Raw genomic sequence first — 15,051 nt, 5'->3', positions numbered from 1 at the left:
CTCTTATTTAAAGTGTTATGTATGCAGTTCGTATACGGGAACCTAGCTTGCTGCGCACAGCCCTAGAACACTAGGCGTGCTTTGAACGCAAATACAAGGAGCTTGCTCATCTTCGTCGGATCATGGTGGATTCTGTCATTTTAAGACTAACTATTTCGGAGAAAACATGGCGGCATACACTTAACTTGGCTGCTAAATACCATCAAAATCAAGCACGAGCTTAATTCCTAGCTTATACAAGGCTAGCCGGGTAGTTGATGAGATCAGCTAATGGCTGAGGACCAATACAGAGTTTTTGCTTTGTCTGTTGCAAGGGAATACAGGATATCCTATCCGTAAAAAATATATTAAAACGTAACGTACAGGTATAAAAATCGTCACAAATTCAATAAACAATGGAAATAAGATGCACGACGTCGGCGTGTGAAATTATGCTCGGCAATGACAATAACGAATTCATCGGCGTAGTCGCCACGGCCGCAAATTCAGCCATAAGTCGGTAAGAAGTAAAGCCCCAATAAAAATGATTAAGCTTTAGGTCCCGTCAATGGCGCAGGGCAGGCCCTCCTATAATATGGAAAAACCCGCGACCAATAAGTACGGCACCTGAGCAATCGAAACTACCGTGGCAGGCCAGCAAAGAGGCTCCAATGAGCAGCGAAGGGTTCTCATAACAAGCGAGAAGAACCTAACACCAATATGGTGGGACCCTTGAACGATTGGGAGCATCCCGGCAGGCTAACATATAGGGTCCGGCCGGTGTACAGGATCCCCTGGACAAAGGGCACTAGCCGAAGATCAGTGTACATGAATTAACACCCCTGTGTGATCAAAAGTGCCCGGGCAGGTAAGCAGAGAGACCTCTGACAAGTGAGAGGTCTTCAGCAAATAAGCTCAAAAAGAGAAAGACCCATAGGTCAATGAAGAGGGCCCCTGAGCATCGAGTGCCTCGGAGCGTTACCATATATGTGGCCCCAGCAACAGCACGGGGTCCTCCAGGCAAGTGGAGAGAACCTGATACCTATATGAAGGACCCCTGAGCAACCGAGTGTACCCTGAGAAATGGGGCCCAGGCAGCAGCGGCGGGGTGGGAGAGCCCGCTTACCCCGTGGGCGCAGCGGTTCCTGCCGAACCCGCGCCGCCCGCCATGTCTCCGGCCGCGCCGCCGCTCGGCGCATCTGCGCCCAGTCCGCCGGTAAGCCCCTGGGCGCGGTCGCACCCAGGCCGGACACGGCTGCCAGGCGTCTAGGTAATTTATATTAACCATGCTTGACTGCACGCATTACGTGATTATCAGTGGAATGCCAGGTTGACTGTGCCATCTGTTGACAAAAGAGGGAAATAGCGGCAGGACTCAAAGATGTTTCTGCAGTGTTATCTAGTGGCAGGAATCCAAACTAGACTGATTGTCACGGATACTGGACGTTTTGAACACTGCACTTTACGACTCTGGACTTCGCGTCCCTGGACCTTATGAACGCCCCCAATGGGCATGCAATTGGACGTTTTTTTGGACGTTATGAACACTGGATGCTGCGATCCTGGACGATATGAACACTGGACGCTGCGATCCTGGACTTTTTGATGGCTCCCCTTGCAAAACATCAGAAAAATCACCACAGAAAGAAATAGCGTCCGTTAAAAACCCTGAATTGTCAAGGCCACCCTTCAAGGCCAAACGCGGGCTCAAAGGACGGGGGAATTCACATGACCCAAAAATTGCCAGCTGATTTTAAACTTGCAAACACCAAAACATACACCACAGGAAGAACTAGCGTCCATCAAACTAGTTCCCGTTTTTTTAGCCCGCGTTTGAGTTTGAAGGATGACTTTGAGAGGTTAGGACTTTTTAACGAGCGCTAGTTCTTTCCGTGATGAATATAATAATGTTTGCAAGTTTACAATCGGGGGTAATTTTGGGGTGATATAGAGTTCTCCGTCCTTTGAGCCCGCGTTTGACCATGGAAGATGACCTTGAGAGGTCATAACTTTTTGGCGGGCGCTAGCTCTTGCGGTTGTGAATATTTTGATGCTTGCAGTTTACAAATCGGCCGGTAGCTTTTGAGTGATATCGAGTTAACCATCCTTTGACCCAGCTTTTGATCTCGAAGGTCACGTGATTTTTGCAAAATAGAGGTCATTTTCGATATTCTCGTATCGTAATTGAGCTTGAGGCCTCTTTTCAAAGAAATCGGAACTCGTCGCTGAATAAATCGCCGAATAAATCACTAACTTCACGGACATGCGGCTCCGGCTATCCATAAGGGCGGGCCGCGCGTTTGAGGCAGCGCCACTCGGAACAGGTCCGGCAGTCCATGGGGACGGGTCATCCCTTCAAGGCAGTGCCGCTCGGGACGGCTCCGGCCGCCCGCGGGGGCTGGCCGCGCCTGTCACCGAGGGACCATGGCTGGTGACTGCCCGGAAATGTTGAGAGCCAACACCCACTTAACCTTCAAACGACCCCAGGTAACCGCGGAGCTGTCAGACAGCGTGGAGCCGCCGCCGCGCAACCGTCAAAGGCGCCACGACGCGAAACCGTCATGTGTCCGACAGAACGTCAGATGCGCCCGCTGAGCCGCCGCCCGACAGACCGCCATATGGACCCCTGGAGCTGTCATCTAGTGTTCCCCTGTTTCTTTGCTCGTAACCCAAGGTCACCATCTTCTGGAAAGGATTAGTTGTTGACAATAATGCATCGATTCATAGAGGCTTTGTCCCAATTGGTCCCATCGACTCGAAGTTGTTAACGTCAACAAGTTGTCAAGTTGTCAACTCGTTGTTGTCAACAGAGAGAGTTGCGTCTGTTTCTGGCGTTTTGTCTGGTCTGCGACCTGACCCAAGGCAATATTTTCTGGAAAGAGCGGAATGTCGACACGGCACATCGACTTGTAAAGGTTTTGTTGTGATTTGTCATATGGGACCTTGAGACTGGGGAGGGGTGGGGTTGTCTGGAGGCTCATTTGTGCAGTAATTTTACATTTTCGGTGAAATTTTACCTCATACAAGGCAATGATCTGGCTAAAAATAGTAAATAATCAGTCAAGCGGCATCGCATAGCTATGACTCTTTTAGCTATAACTCCTGTGTTCGAAGTTTTGGGTTGTCAACAAGTTTTGCCTGTCATTTAGTCCCTCCCTCGTTTAGTCCAATCCCTGTCGATTGCGATCCCTGCGTCAGATTTGAGGTGACTCGCCGCCTATCGGTGACTGCGCAGCGGTTGTATGTTTGGGGTTGTAATTGGGGGCGTTTGTTGGAAGAAAATTTATTTCGAACTGCAGTAACCATTGCAAGGATGTCGGCAACTGAAACTGCGGGGGATGAATCGCTATATCCTATTGCAGTTTTAATTGACGAGCTTCGTAATGAAGACGTGCAGGTAGGTGTCATATTAGCTTATCTCTTGGCAGTGAAAACTTATTTGGTACTTTCCAGGCAAGTGGGCAGAATTTTTGTTGTTGTGGTCTTGTCTCTAAATATTGTTATGATACAGTACTGTTATGTTTTTTTTCTCAGTGTTTGCTTGGAAACTATGATTATTGGTATTTTGGCATTGTTGAAAAAATGTACAGGCTTTCCTCAGCCTTTGGCATAGTTGGCGATCAGCTTATCTCATATAATTATCTGGAATGCCATATAATTTTCCAGAATGGTGTTCACTTCAGCCAATATATACAGCTAGCGCATATCCACGGCTGATTTTGGTGTGTTTTAAAGGGAGAAAGGTATACAACAAATGATAAGTTGTCTGAGAATTATGTGTGGAGATTCTTCATTTATATCCAGAATAATCCATGTGCAGTTCCAGAAAATATCCCCTAGTTTTGTCTGCCATGCTCATTATGCAGCCAACAGTCACAGTCAATAAAAGATTATCCATCTTGACCATGCCCTGTAAAGTGTGCAGGGTTCTTCTTCAGCATGTAAAATTGCCTGTGAAACCTTCATATTGACAGTAAAAAGTACCATTCCTGGGAATTTTTTAGCATGTGATGCTTACATAGGAATGGTGAAAAGTTGTGACTGTAGGTACATTCTCAACATTCTGAAGCTTTTAGAATATAATTAAAAGGCTGATTGTGCAGATGGGGCATTCACATTTACCACATCACTGTACCCACCAGAGCATGCCTCTTTCCATGAGGGATGATGGTGATAAAGAGAAGTTATCTGGTTATCAGTAAGCCATTTCTGGATGAGTGAAGCCTCAGTACAGAAGCTGGAGATACCTGTCATTATACTATGACTTTTCATCCTTCAAATATAGTAACCTTGAAGTCTTCAAATCTTTACCACTTCAGCACTGCTGTATTCTCACCATAGACATGGTTAAGGCACTGGGCTTTTGCAGTTTATGCACTGACCTCTCTTGTTGTGACCAGCTCCGGCTTAACTCCGTGAAGAAGCTGTCAACAATAGCACTTGCTTTGGGAGTGGAGCGCACCAGGAACGAGCTAATTCCATTCCTCACTGAGACCATCTATGATGAAGATGAGGTGCTTTTGGCCCTGGCTGAACAGCTGGGCAACTTCACCAAGCTTGTGGGTGGACCAGAATATGTCTACTGTCTCCTGGTGAGTGTCTGGCCATTTTGGTATGTCAGCTTTTGCATGTGTCATTCAATTGTAGTTGGTCCTGTTTTTGAATGCATGTCTCATCTGACTGTCAGTTTGGATTTGTGCTGTAATGGAAGGAATGTGGTCATCTGGCTGTCAGTTTTGATTTGTGCTGTAATGAAATGAATGTGTCAATCTGATGGTGATGTTTGAGAACTATTCAAGGGTACAGGCAGAAACACAACTAAAAGCATTGATCTCTTAAGATGCTGGTGCCATACAAATTCAAAACCCTTCATGCACATCTGGAAAGTTGTGCTGTCTGAAATTTTTGTCCAGATTGCATTACAACTGGTCTCTGGCAAAAGCCACAGAATGTGCAGGTTGGTGCAGCATTGTGCTATTCCAATGTGGTGCTTCTTCTCAGCACTGGGCTCACAACTGTCCTCTAGCCAGGTTTTGCAGGGGATGTGAGCTTTCTCTGAACCCTTGCAAATTTACACCAAATTATTGCAAAATTGCTTAACTTCTTGCGTGCGTGCGTGCGTGCGTGCGTACGTGCGTCTGTCCATTGTCCCAGCCAGTATGGGTGTGACCTGCCTGTGACCATCGTCCTGGCCTGTTGGTGTGACCCGCCTCCGACCATCCTTCCAGCCAGCACTTGAGTCGCTGGCGCAGGTGGAAGAGACGGTGGTGCGTGACAAGGCAGTGGAGTCGCTGCGCGCCATCTCTCATCAGCACAACACGTCCGACCTAGAGGCGCACTTCGTTCCGCTGGTCAAGCGTCTGGCATCCGGTGACTGGTTCACCTCCCGCACCTCCAGCTGCGGCCTGTTTGCCGTCTGCTACCCGCGCGTCAACGACAAGCTGAAAGGTGGGCGGCCGCCGTGGCCCATCGGCCGCGCTGGGGCGGAGCGCGCTGGACACCGCTGGGGTGCTGAACCCACGCGAGTCGGCGGAGTGTGGTCACTATGTGGTCACCATTGAACATGGAATGATCGAATCGACGCTGTCGTTATCGCCGTCTATCGTCGTTATCCTAAATCGTGGAATGGGACAACGCACGAGTAGTCGCTTTTTAGCGGTATATGTGTGTGTGCGTGTGTATGTGTGTATGCATATATATTTACATTTGTTTGTCTGTGACTGTCTGTGCATGTATGGATGTCTGTCTTTGTCTGCCTGTCTATCTGTCCAGGGATATAGTTCTCTCGTTCAGTGAAAATATGGGTTCCAACCCCCCCCCCCCGAGCTTGTAGGCCATCATGGAGAAAGCTTTTCATTTGTTTTTTTTTGTGGGAACGGGGGTAGGCCACATCGTTTTTTCTCTGTTTAACCCCGAACTCACGTTACGAAACCACGCCCCAGTGTCTGTCCGTGCGCGGAGCATTTTGTGGCGTTCAATCTTCCGTGAATTGGGCTGGTCTAACCCACCCAACCTCGGTATTAGGGCCTCCACGTTGTATGCATGTGGCCCAAATTCTGTTATTGTCTCTTGCTGGTGCTTACAGTGCTAGATTGCCTGTGAACATGGGACGCCCGCAGAGGCCGGCTCTGAGATTGGGCCACCATTTAATCGGTATACATGCCCTGCAGCCGAGCTGCGGGTGAACTTCCGCAACCTGTGCCAGGACGACACTCCGATGGTACGCCGCGCCGCCGCCAGCAAGCTGGGCGAGTTCGCCAAGGCCGTGGGCGTCGACCACCTGAAGTCCGAGATCATCCTCATGTTCACCGACCTGGCCGGAGACGAGCAGGTGCGGCTTCCGAGCCAGTCCAGTGGGATCTCTGAGTCAGACTTGTGGACCAATTTGAGCCCTCAGGTGGGACCTTTGAGCCAGCCAGGTGGGACCCCTGAGCCAGCCAGATGGGATCTCTGAGCTGGCGTGGTAGGACCTCTGAGCCAGCCAGATGGGACCTCTGAGCCAGCCAGATGGGACCTCTGAGCCAGCCAGGAGGGACCTCTGAGCCAGCCAGGGGGGACCTGAGCCAGCCAGATGGAAGCTATGAACCAGCCAGGAAGGACCTCTGAGCCAGCTAGGTGGGCGTTCTAAACCAGCCAGTTGGACCCCTGAGCCAGCTAGGTGAGCGCTTTAAGCCAGCCAGGTTGGAGCTGTGGATCAGAAATGTGAGATCTCTGGGTCAGATATGAGTGGATTCTGAGTAAGGCATGTGGGGCCTTCTAGTAAAGACAATCCGCCTCTCAGCCCGTCATCAGGCGAGGTGTCAAGTCAACAAATGTGGGACGCGAGAGAGCGAGAGCGAGAGCAAGGGGGGTCGGTACCGGCGTGCCATCGTGATACTAGAGGTTGTCGCGCCACCCTGTGCTAAGAACATACGCGTTTGTAGTTCGCCTAGTGAGTTTTCGTGGTTGTGCTTTGCAGTGATCCTTTGCTTAAGTGGATGTCACAACATTTATGTTTGTATTGTCTATCAAGCAGTGATGGGGGCTAGTATTTCTATACATGTATCACCAAAGTGAAAGTTTCAAATGTGTGGTTCATGCATGGCAAGTGTCAGTATCAGCGTCTGGCCGATTCTGATGCCACTGCTTCTGGCTGACCGCCGCTGCGTTCTCACGCGGCACAGGACTCTGTGCGGCTGCTGGCGGTGGAGGCGTGCGTCAGCATCGCCTCGCTGCTGACACAGGCGGACGTGGAGCAGCTGGTGATGCCCACCCTGCGCCAGTGCTCCGAGGACCAGTCGTGGCGGGTCAGGTGAGCCGCCGCCACCTCCAGCGGCCAGCGGCCAGCGGCTGCAGCCGCGCTGCGCCGCTCCGGACTGCCCAGGCCACACGGCCTGCGCCAGGTTGTTAAATGTTTGCACTGTCAGGGAAATGGGGAGGCAAGTATTTTTCGTTTCAGTTAATGGGCAAACACGACTGATGTGACCCTTGTCGTTGAATGGCTAAGAGACGCCATTGTCACTATGAAAATCTTCCCTTTTACTTGACTGTATACGTGCAAGCACATACCAAATCTTAATCTCCGCCCTGGTTGGGAAACAGCAGTCCAACCCTGAATCTCTAAATCAGAATTCCCAATCTGGTCCGAGGCAGCTCGTGAAACCTTCAATCCCAGTCTAGTCCGAGGCAGCTCGTGAAGCCTTCAAATCAACCGGGGACGGTGGCAACGCTCCAGAGTCCAGCACGGGCCGAAAGCTGGAAAGGAAAGACTGTGTGTGTGCTGGAGTTGATGTGTGCCAGTTGTGTGACACTGGTGCGTGTTCCCGTCTCAGGTACATGGTGGCAGACCACTTCACGGAGCTGCAGACGGCCGTGGGCCCGGAGATCACCACCGCCGATCTGGTGCCGGCCTTCCAGTCGCTGCTCAAGGACTGCGAGGCCGAAGTGCGCGCCGCCGCTGCCCAGAAGGTCAAGGACTTCTGCCTCAACCTGGACCCGGCTACGCGCGAGACGCAGATCGTCACGCACATCCTGCCCTGCGTCAAGGTCGGTGCCGGCCCCGGCTCTGGTGGCGTGTGACTGCCGGCTGACACGGGGTCGCCTCCCAGCGTGACTGCCGGCTGACACGGGGTCCGCCTCGCAGCGCGACTGCCGGCTGACACGGAGTCGCCTCCCAGCGTAACTGCCGGCTGACACGTGGTCGCCTCCCAGCGCGACTGCCGGCTGACACGGAGTCGCCTCGCAGCGCGACTGCCGGCTGACACGGAGTCGCCTCCCAGCGTGACTGCCGGCTGACACGTGGTCCGCCTCGCAGTGCGACTGCCGGCTGACACGGGGTCCACCTCGCAGCGCGACTGCCGGCTGACACGGGGTCGCCTCCCAGCGTGACTGCCGGCTGACACGGGGTCCGCCTCGCAGCGCGACCGCCGGCTGACACGGGGTCCGCCTCGCAGCGCGACTGCCGGCTGACACTGGGTCGCCTCCCAGCGTGACTGCCGGCTGACACGGGGTCCGCCTCGCAGCGCGACTGCCGGCTGACACTGGGTCGCCTCCCAGCGTGACTACCGGCTAACGCGGGGTCCGCCTCGCAGCGCGACTGCCGGCTGACACTGGGTCGCCTCCCAGCGTGACTACCGGCTAACGCGGGGTCCGCCTCGCAGCGCGACTGCCGGCTGACACGGGGTCCACCCCGCGGCGTGACTGCCGGCTGACACGGGGTCCACCCCGCGGCGTGACTGCCGGCTGACACGGGGTCCACCCCGCGGCGTGACTGCCGGCTGACACGGGGTCCGCCACGCGGCGAGATTGCCGGCTGACAGGGAGTGCGCTCCACGGCGCTCCGGCTCATGTTGGCTTTGCCCTTCTCTGGGGTTGACGTGGGTGCAACAGCCGTCTGGCCGCTGTGGTTACCACTGACATGTGACAAGCCCGCGCCATGGTGTCTCAGACTCGTTGCCAGTGATGGCATGCGTTTTTCCGATAAATTAGGCTCTGTGCAGCCTCTGCCGCGTGCCGTCTGTAGTTCTTGGTGCCGTTTTCGCGCCGTTTGAGTTGGGTGCGGACCTGAACCTGGTCGGAGTCGGTGACACTGACACCGGCTTCCAGGACCTAGTGTCGGACTCCAACCAACACGTCAAGTCGGCGCTGGCCGGCGTCATCATGGGCCTGTCGCCCATCCTGGGCAAGAACAACACGGTGGAGCACCTGCTGCCGCTCTTCCTCAGTCAGCTGAAGGACGAGTGTCCGGAGGTGCGGCTCAACATCATCTCCAACGTGGACTGTGTCAACGAGGTCATCGGAATACAACAGGTCAGGGCGTGTGGCGGGGGTACAGAGCGTACAGGCCTCTTGGGACAGGTGGTAGATCATGCCATGGGTTGTACGTCTGCATCATCCGTTGGCGTTGTTTTGCATTCCTGTATTGCCTTGGCGTAGCAAACATGGTCCAAAATCCGCAAATTTGTGTGTAAGTTCACACCGACGTGCAATTTGTTGGAGGTATCGTTCGATTATATTCATTGCTTTGGGGCTTTCGCGAGTTTTCTGTATATGCTTAAGCAATCATTCATAACACGCATAGAACGGGGAGCTATATGTCCACAGCCGTCGGTGCGACCCAAACACTTCATTTAACCCACGGTAACCAGCAACACAAAGAGCATCTGCACACCCAGTAAAGGCCAGAACGTCACAGGCGAGCAGAGGTCTCGCTCAGACGTCGCCTGAAAATAAATGGTCGTGCGCCCAATGGGTGCATGACATGGGCTAACTACACTGCTTTTAGTTACTTCTAGTTCCGGTTCTAAGTACACTACACTCTTACTGGATTGAAGGAATTAATCTCGAAATCAGGCGGAGAAGTGTGCTACAAACGTCCACTCAAATCCATTGTTTTTCACGCAAAGGCTACTCCGACACATCATAAGTATTGAGACATGGGAAAACGCCAATTTTCAATATGAGTGTAGGCATCAAGGATTGTGGCTTGAGGTTGAATTCTCATTCATTTTGACTTATTTTAAATATCAAAAATTAAACCATTGTCGTACAGGTAGTTGTCGCTGTATGTCTTTCAATAGTAATGTTTCACGACCTGATCCCACAAGCTAGTCGCATGCCATGGGTTAAAGTGGATGCAGCTCAAAGCATAGCACACAGATTCAGCTGATGTATTTCATTAGCAATCTTTGTGCAGCCTTGGACCGAGGTAATGACTTAACAGCCATCTACTTGGACATAAGTTAATTTTTGTGTGACAAGATATGGCATAGGGACCTCCTACTCAAATGCGAGAACCACTGTCGTTTGTCAGAAACTCTCCAAAATTGGATAGAATCATATCTTCCAGACCGCAAATAGATCAAATCAGACAACGGTTTAAGCACACCTAGGGCAATGCATGGTGGGTGCCCACAGCAGTCGGTCTTGAGGCCTCTCCGCGCCTTTATGGATCTCAACGATCCAGCCGATAAGGCTGACTACAACATGTTCTTTGCCGACGATACCACAATATACACAGCACCCTCACACGACCCGGCGGGCACACAAACGTCCCTTTAACACGACTTGCACAGCATGCAAGAAATCGGGAAACAATGGGTCATCACATTCAACGCCATGCAAACAATGCATCACGCATTCACCAACAGGAACACACATGACGCACCGCAGCTGGCCTTTGATAGCCACGACCTCTGTCCGTTACAAGCTACAGTCACCTTGTAGTGACGATATCTACTGACTTGCACTTTCATCAGCAGGCTGGTTACACCATCGCCAAAGTCAGTAGAGCCCATGGGCCTCTATCTAATATCGCGGCTTCTGCGTGGGTCTGGCGTGTCCACCGTCGCTGGGCGTGGGTCTGACGTGTCCACCGTCGCTGGGCGTGGGTCTGACGTGTCCACCGTCGCTGGGCGTGGGTCTGACGTGTCCACCGTCGCTGGGCGTGGGTCTGACGTGTCCACCGTCGCTGGGCGTGGGTCTGACGTGTCCACCGTCGCTGGGTGTGGGTCTGACGTGTCCCGCCGTCCCTGGGTGTGGATCTGGGGTGTCCCGCCGTCGCTAGGTGTGGGTCTGACGTCCACCGTCGCTGGGCGTGAGTCTGACGTGTCTCGCCGTCGCTGGGTGTGAGTCTGACGTGTCCCGCCGTCCCTGGGTGTGGGTCTGACGTGTCCCACCGTCGCTGGGTGTGGGTCTGACGTATCCCGCCGTCGCTGGGTGTGAGTTTGACCTGTCCCGCCGTCACTGGGCGTGCGTCTGACGTGTCCCACCGTCGCTGGGTGTGGGTCTGACGTGTCCCGCCGTCGCTGGGCGTGAGTCTGACATGTCCCACCGTCGCTGGTTGTGAGTCTGACTTGTCCCATCGCCGTTGGGCGTGAGTCTGACGTGTCCCGCCGTCGCTGGGTGTGGGTCTGACGTGTCCCGCCGTCGCTGGGCGTGAGTCTGACGTGTCCCACCTCCGTTGGGTGTGGGTCTGACGTGTCCCGCCATCGCCCTGCGTGAGTCTGACGTGTCCCGCCGTCGCTGGGCGTGAGTCTGACGTGTCCCACCGCCGTTGGGTGTGGGTCTGACGTGTCCCACCGCCGTTGGGCGTGAGTCCGACGTGTCCCGCCGTCGCTGGGCGTGAGTCTGACGTGTCCCGCCGTCGCTGGGTGTGGGTCTGGGGTGTCCCGCCGTTGCTGGGCGTGCGTCTGACGTGTCCCGCCGTCGCTGGGCGTGAGTCTGACGTGTCCCACCGTCGCTGGTTGTGAGTCTGATGTGTCCCACCGCCGTTGGGTGTGAGTCTGACGTGTCCCGCCGTCGCTGGGCGTGAGTCTGACGTATCAGTCGCCGCCAGCTCTCGCAGTCCCTGCTGCCGGCCATCGTGGAGCTGGCCGAGGACACCAAGTGGCGCGTCCGGCTGGCCATCATCAACTACATGCCGCTGCTGGCCGGCCAGCTGGGCGTCGAGTTCTTCGACGAGAAGCTGAACCAGCTGTGCATGACGTGGCTGGTGGATCACGTGTTCGCCATCCGCGAGGCGGCCACCGTCAACCTCAAGAAGCTGGTGGAGAAGTTCGGCTGCGACTGGGCGCAGAACGCGGTCATACCGAAGGTGGTGGCCATGGCGCGCGACCAGAACTACCTGCACCGCATGACCTGCCTGTTCTGCATCAACGTGAGTCTGCCGCGCTGGGCCCAGCGCGGCCAGCGCTAGCTGCTGCGCCCGTATCCACACGCCCTCTCTTCGCTCCGTTGTAAAAGGACACAACTTACCACTTTTACGACGTTAAATATGTGACGTGGATTCAAAGTCGTTGCGTCTCTCTTTGTAGATTGCCTGAAATCTGCCCATCATGTTGAGTGATCGTTTGGATTGGCGTGACAGAAATAAGGGTCGAAATGAGACACACGCTGTCTATTAACCCGTTAAACCATTGTCCGTTCGCACCCTTGGGGCAGAAGTGGTCCCTTAAAATGTCATGATAAACCGGAAGGTGGCCCTAAGGTCTTGCGCAAAAATGGCCCGGAGCCGACTGTGATCCAAAGCTACCTTTGAGAAACATTCCATACATTCCATACACACCGTCTTATGGAATGACGAGTGAAATCGAAGTGAAGTTAGCGTGCTAAGTCTGCCGGTTTACCCATCAGCCACAGCGTGAGACCAGCTGTCAGACCAGGGGGCGTATGGATACCAGTGCGATTACATCTTGCTGCCTCCGTTGAATTGTTTTCGGTCCCGCGTCGTTACGGCCCGTGGCTACCGAATGTCCCTCCGCATGTATGAATATCCGCCGCGCGTGTACGTGATGTACACGATACTTGAAAACATCAATTTCATGGTCCCAGCCTGCCCGGTTTAGGCGCCAGCGTAGTGTATACGGGATTGATTTCGAAAAACGTGACATTGCTCAGCCTCCACCAGGCCGTTTTCCTCTGCCATACGAGTTTTGCAGCGGGTCTGAGCTGCCGCCGCCGCCTGCTGCCGCGCCCTGACCGCATCCAAACGATGTATACTGACACTCAGTTGAAAACACCAACGCTACACACCAAGCAAACAATTGCAAAGGAATCGACGACACGACACGCACTTCTCTGTCATCTCCAAAGAGAAGGCTATACAGTGTAGCCTTCTCTGGTAGTGCGCGGATTGAAGTAGTGCGAGGATTGAAGTAACTGTGAGATCGAAACTGGCGTTTCCGGAACATTTTTTTTGCACCACACGGCACCCGGAAATGACGCGTTCCCTCAAATTGGAGGCATTCAAGCGTGAAACGTCCTGACGTAGCGTGATGGCAGCTGAGCGGTCTGTCGATTGGGTGTGGCCGGCTGCATGCCTGACGCCTGGCGACGTGTGTCTTGACCTGACCTGACTGTGACCTGACCTGCGTCGTCAGGTCCTGGCGGAGGCCTGCGGTGCGGAGATGACGGTGAAACTGATGCTGCCCACTGTCCTCGGTATGGCGAGCGACCACGTGGCCAACGTCAGGTTTAACGTGGCCAAAACACTGCAGAAGATGTGCCCTATCCTGGAGTCGAGGTGAGACACTGGGCAGGCTGCTCGCCTGACGCTGCCGGATGGCGACCAGCGGAGGGGGGGGGGGGGGGGGGGGGGCTAGCGCTGCCGGCTGGCGCTTGTCACAAACGTACGGCAGGAGCGCGCGGCCGGCGCAGTGTGTGCAGCCGGCCTGCCGACCATCTCCTGTTGGTGCGGAACCCGTTAGCCATGTGCACGGACGTGCGCAAAGCTGCCGTTCACCTTGTAACTGCCGCCATGGGTCCGTGGTTTGTCGCAGTACGGCATTGCTTGTTCACCCTGAACGGGCGCGTCTTCTGCAGTGTACCACGTGCTGCCCGGAGCCGTGGCGTTTCGTTCGGGGCACGGGTGTCTTGTCCTGCACCTCTACTGTCAGCGGTCGGCCCCAAACGAGTGTTTCGTGACATGCGGCCTAGCCACGCCGCCGACGCAGAGCCCCTTCTGTTTGCAGCGTGGTGCAGGCGCAGGTGAAGCCCGTGCTGGAGAAACTCAACTCGGACGCCGACTTCGACGTCAAGTTCTACGCGTCGGAGGCGATAGCGGGTAAGCGACAACTAATACCACATAAACAGCTAGTCACCTGGCTTGTGTGAAGGAGCGAGCATTCGCTGATCATTTATAAATGATGTCCGTGGCCATCTTGCGAATGAACGCTCAGCAGGACTTGTTTGGCAGATAACTGTCTAATGGGCACGTCTGAAATAACTCTAATGGGCACGTCTGGGTGAGCAATTGCGAGAGGGAGGGGGGGGGGGGGTGCAGGGCCGGTCCAGGCGTGGGCTCCCTGACCTGGAAGAACTGCCGCGTGTTGGCGTCTCTCAGCGGAGCGTCTAGTGTCTAGCGTCGTCCGAACCGTGCGGTGGTCACTCCCCATTCTATGCAGGACCCGCCTCTCATTTTCAGCGCTGGGATAGGCTGGCTGGCCGACAGGCGCCGAGCGAGGGGTGGAGCGCCTGGCCGCGGCCAGGTCGGGCTCAGCGCGGCGCTTCAAGCGGGGCGCCGCCAGAGCGCGTGCGGGCGGATGGCAGTGTATGCGTGTTCACGTGCGTGGAGCTTGTCCTGTGTGCAGCGCGCCCAGGGCGCGACTTATGTGGGGGCGAAGTCGTGGATTGCGTGCGGCGGGACGTGGCTTACGTGCGCAAACTGTCGGAGAACTTAGTGTTTAGCAGCCTGGTACCGCGGACCGCTGTTCGTTACGCCGATGCCGGATGCTAGGGCCGGACGGGCCCGTGAGGTGTCTGTGATCGGTGGAGGGAGAGGGGGGGGGGGGGGGGGGGGTTCTGATCGGGTGATAGGAGACTGGCTGACCGGGCAGACCGAGAACGACGTCGGGCTTGAGTGAGTGGGCAGGCGCCAGCACTCGCCGTTCTATGGCAATCCGTCGTGCATCCCGTCGTGATTTTAACATTGGTCCTTAATCGAGTGTATCGCAGTTGCAAAATAAACCGTATGTCAATGCCTGAGTATTTATTTAGCCTGCGTGGCTTTGAACAATGCCCCGTGCCGAACGCCCGCGCAGCGAGCGGCCCGCACAGCATTGCACTTTGAGACACCAGGTAGCGAACAGCACGCGT

General features: G+C 54.7%; 1 protein-coding gene across 1 annotated transcript; it reads left to right on the top strand.

Moving 5' to 3' along the window:
- The first annotated feature begins 3,194 nt into the window (after positions 1-3,194).
- Positions 3,195-14,934, top strand: LOC119093270 (serine/threonine-protein phosphatase 2A 65 kDa regulatory subunit A alpha isoform-like). Its single transcript, XM_037216198.1, has 11 exons — positions 3,195-3,376; positions 4,380-4,571; positions 5,208-5,427; positions 6,150-6,310; positions 7,143-7,270; positions 7,791-8,004; positions 9,064-9,267; positions 11,795-12,115; positions 13,338-13,480; positions 13,929-14,020; positions 14,381-14,934. The coding sequence occupies exons 1-11, from the start codon at positions 3,293-3,295 to the stop codon at positions 14,389-14,391; spliced, it is 1,770 nt and encodes a 589-aa protein (XP_037072093.1). The 5' UTR covers positions 3,195-3,292; the 3' UTR covers positions 14,392-14,934.
- The last annotated feature ends 117 nt before the right edge of the window (positions 14,935-15,051 follow it).

This window comes from Pollicipes pollicipes, unplaced genomic scaffold (assembly GCF_011947565.3).
Source record: "Pollicipes pollicipes isolate AB1234 unplaced genomic scaffold, Ppol_2.1 Scaffold_4002;HRSCAF=4701_pilon_pilon_pilon, whole genome shotgun sequence".
Classification (NCBI taxonomy): domain Eukaryota; kingdom Metazoa; phylum Arthropoda; class Thecostraca; order Pollicipedomorpha; family Pollicipedidae; genus Pollicipes; species Pollicipes pollicipes.
The sequence above is the reverse complement of the archived record's forward strand: the minus strand, read 5'-3'. Positions and strand labels throughout refer to the sequence as shown.

Bases quoted from the DNA above. Each gene is read 5' to 3' on its own strand.
- LOC119093270 (XM_037216198.1), top strand. From the start codon at position 3,293: ATGTCGGCAACTGAAACTGCGGGGGATGAATCGCTATATCCTATTGCA. The intron at 9,268-11,794 runs GTCAGGGCGTGT...AGTCGCCGCCAG, and splicing joins AGGTCATCGGAATACAACAG to CTCTCGCAGTCCCTGCTGCC. The intron at 13,481-13,928 runs GTGAGACACTGG...TTCTGTTTGCAG, and splicing joins TGCCCTATCCTGGAGTCGAG to CGTGGTGCAGGCGCAGGTGA.